This window comes from Mytilus trossulus, chromosome 8 (assembly GCF_036588685.1).
Source record: "Mytilus trossulus isolate FHL-02 chromosome 8, PNRI_Mtr1.1.1.hap1, whole genome shotgun sequence".
Taxonomy (NCBI): Eukaryota; Metazoa; Mollusca; class Bivalvia; order Mytilida; family Mytilidae; genus Mytilus; species Mytilus trossulus.
This window is the reverse complement of record NC_086380.1, coordinates 2,578,091-2,589,068: the sequence shown is the minus strand read 5'-3', so window position 1 is coordinate 2,589,068 and position 10,978 is coordinate 2,578,091. Positions and strand designations below refer to the sequence as shown.

The 10,978-nt window shown below is 31.5% G+C and overlaps 1 protein-coding gene across 1 annotated transcript; it reads left to right on the top strand.

The window, feature by feature from the left end:
* Nucleotides 1-3,749: 3,749 nt before the first annotated feature.
* Nucleotides 3,750-9,312, top strand: LOC134681520 (low affinity immunoglobulin epsilon Fc receptor-like). Its single transcript, XM_063541159.1, has 4 exons — nt 3,750-3,846; nt 5,007-5,101; nt 6,855-6,948; nt 9,080-9,312. Exons 1-4 carry the CDS (start codon nt 3,795-3,797, stop codon nt 9,310-9,312), a joined length of 474 nt encoding a protein of 157 aa, XP_063397229.1. The 5' UTR covers nt 3,750-3,794.
* Nucleotides 9,313-10,978: the final 1,666 nt, after the last annotated feature.

The following is a 10,978-nucleotide window of genomic DNA, read 5'->3' as shown; positions in this document are numbered from 1 at the left end:
AGATGAAGGTGTAAAAGAAACCGCCATTGTCTGCATTTCAATTTTAGAAACAAATAACGAAAATATTTGTTAATTTATCGCTACAATAAAGAAACATTTTCATATATGTGAGGTGAGTTTTAATGTAGACTTTCATAAATAAAAAGTCAGATTTAACATATGCGTTTGTAAGATTTTTAAAATCTCATTTAGTCTCACGAAATAGGCTGATTGAATTTTGGTTGCTTGCTTAACGTCCAGTGGCAAATATTTCATGCATGTTCAGGACGATACACGCTGAATAGGAATATACTGTGACCTACATGTAATTATTTATATTCGTCTTCGTGTCAGTTCTTAACTTTTTTTGAATTTATAAATACCTTTTACTCTATCGAATGATAATCTTATATTCTATTGAATAACATTAACGTAACTCACAAAAAGGTCGGGTGAGGATGGTATAAAATTATTTACCGATTATCTGTTAATGAAATGTATATGTAGTGCTATTCAAAAAACAATCTTTCTGAATTTTTCATTCGATTCAATTGAAATTGTTAAAAAAAATAACCACTTTTCCGCGATAAAAATTACATTACAAATAGAAAAAAAACATAACCCGTCCCCCTTTTCAAAAAACTAAGTGGTACAAAAAAATACTTACAAGGTGTCTTCTATTTGTAATACACCGTTGTCGGATGGTAACAATACATTTGTGTCCTACTCCATGCAGTTACAGCAATATTTTTATTGTGTATGGATAATTATCTTTTAAAGGTTTATATCTAGATTAATTAGTGTGTACTTTTTCACATTCTAGGGCGTATTAAACCGGAACGCATTAGAAAGGAATATCCCTCTTAAGTCATTGTAAGTATTGCAGGTAAAATATATATTTTGCAAAACTTTATGAAATTATTTTTTACGGTATATTAGTCAGATAAAGTATATTTTAAGGTTTTTCTTGTCGTAGATCACACCTCGGGGTGTCAGGATCAGGGATGGGGTCAATTACTTTAAAATGTAATCGATTAAATAACAATTTCTTTGCTAATAAAATGTTATCGATTACATTACAATTGCACCCTATTTCATATGTAATCGATTACATTAGATTACTTTTCTTTAAAGTAATCATGATCACCTTAAATTACTTATGATTACATTGTATATTGCTATATCAATTTTTTTTAAACTTGTATTCTCACAATTAAGACCATTTTAGTGATTTTTTTATTAAAAACCTTAATTTGTCATCTTTTTAAAAGAATTTCTAGACAAGTACAATGTAACATGTGTATTTGATAAAATAGCTATAGACAAGTGTCCTTTCTATATGTAAAAGATATAACTTTATTTTTCCCTACAAATTTTAACCAACTGCCTAATTAACAAAAAATAAAAGTAAGGAAAAAATAATTAAGTATAGTTTTATTGTCTTTTGGGACATAATTGACACATACATTAATGTTTTTACAGGTGTTAATCGCTACTTCCATTTAGGTGGGCTTGGGTATTACAATTTTTATTGTCTGAATAACAATATCAATAAAGTTAAAAGTGGTTGATTGTCATTATTTGTTTGAAAAGTTTTTAATACCCGATCTAATTAATAAATATAATTATTGTCAGGTGAAACATAAAACAGTTTTGTAACTTAGGAAAGATTAAACATTTCTCTTTAAATTAAGAAACAGTCTATTGTAATAAAAGAGATTTTGTATTGATGAAACTTCTGACGTCACCTATTGTTTACTATGCATATTGTTTGTAGTATTATGCCATATGTATACACTGTTTATGTACTTGTTTAAACTGATTAGCCGTAAGGCTCAAATTTAAAAAAGAATAAAAGAGGGACGAAAGACACCAAAGGGACAGTCAAACTCGTAAATCTAAAACAAACTGACAACGCCATGGCTAAAAATGAAAAAGACAAACAGAAAAACAATAGTACACATGACACAACATAGAAAACTAAAGAAAAAAATTAGAAAGCACATATTATACACGAATGAATGGAAAATAAAATTTATTCAATTTGTCATTAAATTAAATCTGGTTTTAACTTCCATTTTAATTTAGTGGGCTTATATATTTATGCCGACCATCAAAGTCAAATAGGAATTAAGAATATTTTCTGCATTTGAATTTCAATTTAGTTATGTAAAAATATTGTTGATATTAGAAGTTTTTCAATCAAGGAAAAAAAGGCTTTCAGGGCATATTCTTGTATCATAAGAGCTCAATCTCACATTGGAGAGTAAATTTCCCTTTGTAAACTGTTAACAAAATAAAACACTTGGTTTTACAGATTTGTTATATAAATGATCACATAAAACAAGGTCCAATCATTGTGAATACTAGTTTCATGATTTTTCATTCAAGCTTTACATTTTCTTGTTGTCATCTTGTCTATCGAAAACTATATATCATATATATATATACAAGATTTGTAATCAGCAAGTAATCATATGAATGTAATCTTAAAGTAATCTAAAAGTAATCATGATTACACCTATTTTTGCCATTTAATCGATTACATTACGATTACTTGTAATCAGAAATGGCATGATTACTGATTACCTATGATTACACTGCAAAATGTAATCGATTACAGCTGATAACGATTACTGATTACGATTACCCCATGTATGGTCAGGATTCCTTTAAGAAAGACCTCCCTACGGTTGGTCTTTCATTTAATCAATTCTGACAACCCTCGGTGTGTTCTACGACAAGCAAAACCTTAAAATATGCATTACCTATTACAGAAACAGCACGAACTCCACTAAAAACCGGAAGTGAAATCAGGTGCTCCGGAAGGGTGTACATTTCCTGCACCGTATACGGCACCCGTCGTGTTATTTCTTTGTTCAGTTCGGTAATGATGGAAGGTTGTTATGACTGAGGAAGAATATCATATATGATATCTGACACACTTTTGTCATAATGGTCAATCAGGTCATGATGGCGACCGTAAAATTTCTTGAGTGTTGACCTGAATTTGATTGATTCGTAGCTCTGTCTTAGCAACTTTTGAGAAAGCATTTTCCTCGTTCAACAAAATCAAAACTTTGAGCTAACTCTAGAGTACCGTTTTATTTGCGACACATACATATACTCCATATGCTGGTGCCGCTGGGATATTGCTACACAGAAATGGAAAGTTGACTATAGGAAAATTAAAATCATCGCGTTTACCTTAAATTTTGGTATTCAACCTACCATCAGTAGTCATTTCGAGAAAAAAAGGTCTAAATATGAAGCAGATTTATCTGTGTCGGTGGTATCTTTAATTTCAAGTTCACTTGGATATAGTAGATGTAAGCGATGTAAATCTATTATTATCAAGATACAGTCCATATTCCGAATGGTGACATTAAAAGACTGTACTAATTTCTTTTTTCCTTTCTGTACTAGCCCTTGGACAAATTCAAATACATAAAATATAAAAACAAATCTGCAAGCAGAGGAGCGCAATTGGTACCCATTGGGCTCTGAAATGTCATGTAGGCCTAACAGATTTTCCCCCAAATCAGATGATTTTCTTAACCAAAACAAATAGTTTACACACATTAAAAGGGTGCTTTTAAATACACTATGAGGCACATCTCTAATTCAGTAAAAATTAGCGTATCATCTTATTCTAATATTAATGTCAGAATCTTACAACTAGGTTGAATTTGCAGTCTGTGTATTTCCGCATTGATAACATGAAAGTTAAACACGTTTTAGATAAGAAACTGATATATTTACTTGAACTATCTTATCACATATTGAGTGTTGGATATTAGAGACACAATCTCAAAATGACGGCATATCATGTTCTTACACTTATTGTTTTTACAATAATTCAAAGTGGTAAGTACTTTTAATTTTAAAAAACTCTCACCAAATTATCATACAGGGATAAGGTAATTGGGAACAAAACATCATTATTTATTTTAGTTACATAATTCTCTGCACTGAATACTACATAAACTAAGCTATTTTGAATATCTATTTCACCGATGACGACGTATATTTCCAACTGTTGTAGCCACATGTAGCGTCCTTATTTTCTCGAATATGTCCTGCATAATAAAATGAATCCCCGAGTTGTTACTATCATTTACAACCAGACGGGTCCTATATGCTAACACCCCCCCCCCCCCCCCAATGGTGGGCCTCGTATTGCTAACAATAACAGAACAGAAACGGCTTCCTCTGCCTCGTGAATTATACCTTGAATTTGACGATTTCATCGTAATACCAGAATCTATTACAAATAAAGGCAACAGTAGTATACCGTTTTTCAAAATTCATCAATCGATTGAGAAAAAATCATATCCGGGTTACAAACTAAAACTGAAACGATTTTAATGTTGACATCATTCCCCCTCCCACCCAACCCCCCACTTCAGTAGTAATATATCAAATGCACCTACAGATTGGGTATCCATTTCTCTACTTATTCGGTATTCAAGAGCTTGCAGCTGCTACTTAAACTTTGTAAAAAGTGTCTGAGCAGAAAGTTGATGAACCAGGGGTATGTCAAAGAGCTCTTGTCTTTTTTCTCAACAAAGTTCATCGGACGATACAAAGACTTTGTTAATATAATGAATATGTCTTATCAACTTTAATTTTTTTACATGATGGTCTTGAAGTACAGATTCTAGGTACCGACAATGTTTACCATCTAAATAACGTGTTATAGTATTATTTGTCTTTGTGAATATTTATTTTACTGTTTAAGCTGTCAATATTCAGTTGACGTGGCTCGGCACTTATGCATCCCGAAACTGAGGTTTCAGCTAGCTATAAAACCAGATTTAATCCATATTTTCTATATTTCAGCATTGTGTTTTTGAGATTGACATTATAATTGCAATGGTAGGTTTTTTATGGTGAGAAAAACAAAATAAATAAATAAGATGTTATAAATACAGTACACGTGACAAAATAAGCCTTTTGGAATATAGCTCCGAATATACTGCTGATTAAGTGCCTTGTGAAAAACTGAATGATATGTTTACTTTTAGCTTGTATAAACTGTGATTGTCATACAGGATGGATACATTTTCAGAACTCCTGCTACTTATTTGGCAACGATAAATTAAATTGGTATGAGGCATCGGTAAGCATTTATAGTTATGTCATCACAACATGCTGGTAATAGTTTAAATGTCATTTATACAAAGCGGAATTGTTTAAAAACCACTTATGGATAATATGTACCAGGATTATAATTAAGACGCTCGTCTCGTCTACAAAAGACTTATCATTGACGCTGAGATCAATATAGTTATAGAGCCAAACAAGTACAAGGTTGAAGAGCATTGATGATCGAAAATTCCAAAAATGATGTGCAAAATACAGCTAAGGTAATCTATTCCTGGGATAAGAAAATCCTGAGTTTTTCGATAATTTTCTAGATAAATCAATTCACAATGTTACAAAATTTGTACTTTTCATTTTGATAAAAATAATAATTACAATTTGATGATCAAAATTATTTCAGTGTGTATGACGCGTGATTCTTGATTTAAGAAAAATAAAGATCGTAGCCATCAAATATTCATTTAATCCAAAAAAAAAATATGCATACCATGGTGAACAGATGAAACAACAACAAGGAAAACTAGAAAGAAAAAGTATTGAACAACAAGAACCTATTGTTTAATCATAGTTGTTTGTGTGCCTCGTAGCAATCTTTTGGGTTAAGCATATTGCTACTTATTTTTACAGTTTTTTCGTATGGTTTGATTTACACCAAATAAAGGCAACAGTGATATACTGCTATTCGAATTGACAGACCGATTTAGATAAAAACAAATCCGGGTTACAAACTAAAACTGAGGGAAACACGTCAACTATAAGAGGAGAACTACGAAACAACAAAAACACAACACTAAAATGTAACACACACAGAAATAAACTATAATATAACAAAGGCCATTTTCCTGGCTTGATACAAAACATTTTAAAAGAGAAAAAGGCCTCTCAAGCTAGTGGAGGGTTAGGCGTTCAGCAGACATATGTTACCCAGGTACATTCTTTATGTGGCTGCCCTTATCAGGACCTCGAAGTTCAGAGGTTGCCTCTAGTTCATGTCTGTTATATATGTTTTTCGTTTATTGCTTTGTTGTAGAGTAGCTGGATTTTTTATCAATTGAATTGTTTTCATATTTTTATGTCAGAGTCTTTTACAACTGACGATACGGTACGGATTTTTGCATTGTTGAAGACCGAACAATTGCCTAACAACCAGTTCATGTGAACTCTGGGTGATAGTTATCTTATTGGCAATCATGAATACCATATATCATTATATTTGTAGGACTCTAAAGTGCGATGGTACTCTAAAGTGCGATGGTCACGCTAAACTGCGATGATCTACTCTAAAGAATTTACGATGGTGTTTCACGCTAAAGTGCGATGGTTGTTTGTTCACTAAAGTACGATGGTATGTTACACAAGAGTGTGATAGACCACAAGGATACGATTCCAGGGATTAAAACTTCTAGGTTAAAAAATAGTTTTTTTACAAAAGATAATTGGTGTAGATTGCCGTTCATACAGTCTATCACTAATGGCATCGCACTTTAGAGTACTACATATTTATATGACTTTAAACAGCAGAAGACGACGTACAACGTGAATCATTTATAAACTTTCTTTGTATTGGGTTATCGTCTTATATTAGTAAGAAAAATGTCGATCACTTATGTATTACTTACCTAACGCAATGTAGAAGTTAAAAGATTTTCGATACAAAATGAAATGCATTTTAGACGAAATTACATTAGAATTGTGGTGCCCTCGATAACTAATTACGAAACTACTTTTATAAAAATATGTAAAATGATTTATTCGAAGTATTTTTTCAGAGTTCTTGTCTATCTCATCATGCTAATCTTGTTGAAGTTGAAACTGTACATGAAGAAACATTTCTTAAGACAACTGCACGTGCTTTTGGAACACGTATGTATGTTTCTTTCTTAAGGGGTCAAACGGGGAATGGTTAATTTGTCTAAGGTAGCAATACACAGTTAGGAAAAAAACTTAAAATTGACACTCATAATTTTTAAACACCCTCTTTCCCCTCCTGTCTAACAAAGAAGGCTTTATATGTGTGTTATGCATGTATATACTTGTAGAAAGGAAATCTTCCATAGATTTGATTTTTAATGGTCATAAGGGTGAAATATAATCCCTTTTGGATGTAACCATGGCAACAATCTGCATTTCTTAAATACAAAATATAGCAAAAAAGGGGGGTGAACATGTCACAAAAGTCCCCAAAATTTGGTCTAAAGGAAAATTTCAATGAATTACAGTGATACCTTTCCTGAATCCATAGGTTTATATCTATCAAGTGGTCCAAAAAAAATCATATGCTTTCCTGCTCCTTTTTCCATAAAATTGAATTGAAAAGATCGAGCGCAAAATCTTTGTTGATAAACATTACAATAATTTATGGACCTATGAACGGTACGGATAGGAAAATACGGACTGTCAATCATAGAAATGGCCTATAAAACATGTTAAAATCAATCTTAATGTTCATATAAACCCACTAAGAAGGCTATATTATTCTTCAATTATCTAAAAATCAATTTTATTGTACAAAAACTTTCATATTTAAAATATTCACAGGGGCCATAATGCGAAACTAAACTTCTAACTGTGTATTGCTACCTTATATAATAACTGTAAGGCGCAAATCGACATAACAGGTTGATTTGCAGTTTGTTTATTGTTATCAGCTTAAATTAAGCTGTATAGTTGGTTATTCCAGCTTGTGTATACTGAAGTTTTGAAAAATTCATCAAAGTAACAAAGCTTATGATTCGGTACGCACGTTTTGACTCCATTAAACTCTCCAGTGGTACCGAATCAGATTGAAGTCAAATTACAATGCGATGTTGAAGATTTTTCAAACCCACATACCAACAGTTAAACCTCACATGAGGTTATGGTCATCTTCATCATTGCTTGGTGCTGAAAACCCGAAAAATTCTACATCTAATGAATGTACAATTTTCAGATGATAACCCATAATTGATATGTTATAGCAGCAAAGAACTGAATACTATTTTTCTGACGTTGACAGCTAAACGTTTGAAAAATTATACATGCATCTATTCTGAGTATAGCTCTTGATGTCAAATACACATTGTCAGATCAAAGTCGTGTTATCGAATACAGTCGCTTACTGTTATACACCAAAACGTATCCGGAATTATTATTTTTTTATAAAATACGAGAGGTTTGTATTCATGGTAATGGAGAAACTGAAATCATTATACTAAGATCTTCATCAAATAATTATAAAAGATCTACTACGACTTGGTTTTTATAGTAAATTTTAGTTTACCGGGTCCAAATGATTACCACATTAACCTACTAGTATAATGTACATTTGGGTTTATCAGCATGTCAGTTGTTTTAAATCTGCAAGTTTACTTTAATCAATTTGTTATTGTGACCTATACTTTTCTTACCAAAGGATGAACCGTATTGTTTTGGGTTTTGTTTGTCCTGTTCATGTTGCTCAATCTCTAGTTTTCTATGAAGTGTATTTTGAACTTGTTCATCTTTAAATCCTATTTATGTCTTTGCTGTGGCGATGTTAGTTTTTGTTCGACGAATCTGTATTGTATCACTGTCCATTATTATATAATATTACCATTAAACAAGAGACAATGTTTATTATTCCGAATGTGATCTAGGCAGTTTAAAAGAAAAATTGATATAATCTAAGTGGATAATGTTTTTTTAAATGTATATATCTTTTCAATTTCTTCATGACCTCCTAAGTACTTTAACGTACGTTCGTATATTGAAATCATATGTTAGCAAAAAAACAAGCTTTAAATATATTTTTACCTTGACAGTAAGATATTTGTTCGTTGTTGTGAGTTTTGATATTTACGAATCGTGTCAATCATACACAAAGTGTTAATTCGGGGGGTTAATTATTGCAAATGATTGACTTAGGTTGATTATGAAATATTTGAGATTATTCTAAATATTAGCAACCAAATAACACTCAATTCGATTTATACATGTATAAGCGGTACCAGCTATGCATAATTTATTTTTGCTTTAGATTTTTGGTTAGGAGCACGAGACGACATAACTGAAGGCAGCTGGGTATGGTCGGCAGACGACAGTGATCTCGATTATAACGACTGGTACCCTAATGAGCCGAATAATTCTGGTGGAAACGAAGATTGTCTCGAATTATCTGGAGAACATAGCTGGCAATGGAATGATGGACCTTGTAGATCTTATTCAATTCAATATATATGTGAAAAAAGGCGAGTGTTTCCCTTCTTTTAGAAATACTCCGGCAATTCTCTTATATTACAACTTCCTGAATAAGAAACAAACAAAAAATATAATACTTTTGTATGTCATGACATGTGTTAGTCCAGTCAAACTAAGATTAAACCTGATACTAATGCAACAGAAAATGTTTGAGTTCTTATCTATAGCATTTTGCCCTTTATATACACAGAAAAAAAAGTCCCATAAAATCTAACTTGAGAAATACTCAAAATCAGCATTTTTAATTTCAAAGGTACCAGAATTATAATTTAGTACGCCATATGCACGTTTCATCTACATAAAACTCATCAGTGACGCTCATATCAACATATGTGTTAAGCCAAAAATTGGGGGTGATCTCAGGTGTGACGGAATTGTAAGCAGATCTTGTGCTTCGTGTGTCAGAAACGCGGGAAACAAAAAAGCAAATATAACTAATATGTATATAAAAAAAAAAATACATAAATACTGAACTCCGAGGAAAATTCAATTGGAAAGTCCCCAATCACATACTAGCAAAATCAAATGACAAAACACATTAAAAAGGAATGGACTGTGTGAATTGAAATGTAATCTTTTCTACAGTGTCGTATGTTTTCAAAAAAAAATGTTCAAATGGAAATATATATGCATACGTATTTGTCTCATTATTTTTTTTTTTCATTTTCAGTGCTCTTGGATTGAAGCCAGGTATTATTGGCTAAATGTCCAAGAAGACCAATTGAGAAGACATTTCGTTATAAAAAAAAAATCAATTAAAAAGGAATTGTCTTGGAATTGTTGTGTTTCCACTCTATACAAATTTATTTTCAATCCATAAAGAGTTCAATAGGTAAAACACAACTGGCTCTTTACCTGGAAAGAAAAATTGGTTGTAGTATTTGAGTCTTTTAGTCAATTAACGAAAAATCTGGAAAACAAAGTATTTTTAACTTGAACTTCCGTCTTGCACGTTATATTATCTTCCATTCAATATGTGTGCCTAGGATGAATTGAATGTATGCATATTATTCAAAACTGAGTAAATTTCATCAATAACCTTTAACAATGTTTAAGCCTATTACAAAGTACATAGACAGACACAGAGACATGCATATTGATTCTAGTAAAAAATAAAATTTCAATAAAAATAAATATTTAATTAACATACATAAATGGAATTAAAAAATAAGAAAGCAATGAATGAGGTTGTTCATTTGATATATGTTTTGTACTTCTTTGTTCAGTATTTGTTTGTTTTATTGTTAATAGGATATTTGTGGTACGTGTACGTTTTGTCATTAATGTTTATGATGCTTTGGGGTTCTTCAAAAACTTGTTTGTCTTTCTTTTTTGCTATGTGCTTTGTCAATATGTCTTTTTATGTTTCTTCGTCACATATGAGACGTCGCTCTGTACTTATACATCCCGTCATTGTGCTATTGTACTATGGCAAATTTGTGTATTATTGTCTTTAATGTTACCTAATATGCTTAGTGTGTATGCACTTTTGTGCTTCTTTATTACATGTGTGTATTTTTGTTCGGATTATAATGTTGACTGCTGTATTAATAATATTTTCACTATTTACTTCTGTTTGTTTTGTTTACTCAACGTTGTCAATATAATAAAATTTGGTGCGACTGTCATACTAGAGAGAGGTTTAGCTAAGTTAAATCCACCATTGTGTGAATACCCG

What these genes read in the sequence shown, in the direction of transcription:
- LOC134681520 (XM_063541159.1), top strand. Translation starts at nt 3,795, where the DNA reads ATGACGGCATATCATGTTCTTACACTTATTGTTTTTACAATAATTCAA. An exon ending in TAAATTGGTATGAGGCATCG is followed by an intron (nt 5,102 to 6,854) that starts GTAAGCATTTAT and finishes GTATTTTTTCAG; the next exon opens with AGTTCTTGTCTATCTCATCA. An exon ending in TGCACGTGCTTTTGGAACAC is followed by an intron (nt 6,949 to 9,079) that starts GTATGTATGTTT and finishes TTTTTGCTTTAG; the next exon opens with ATTTTTGGTTAGGAGCACGA.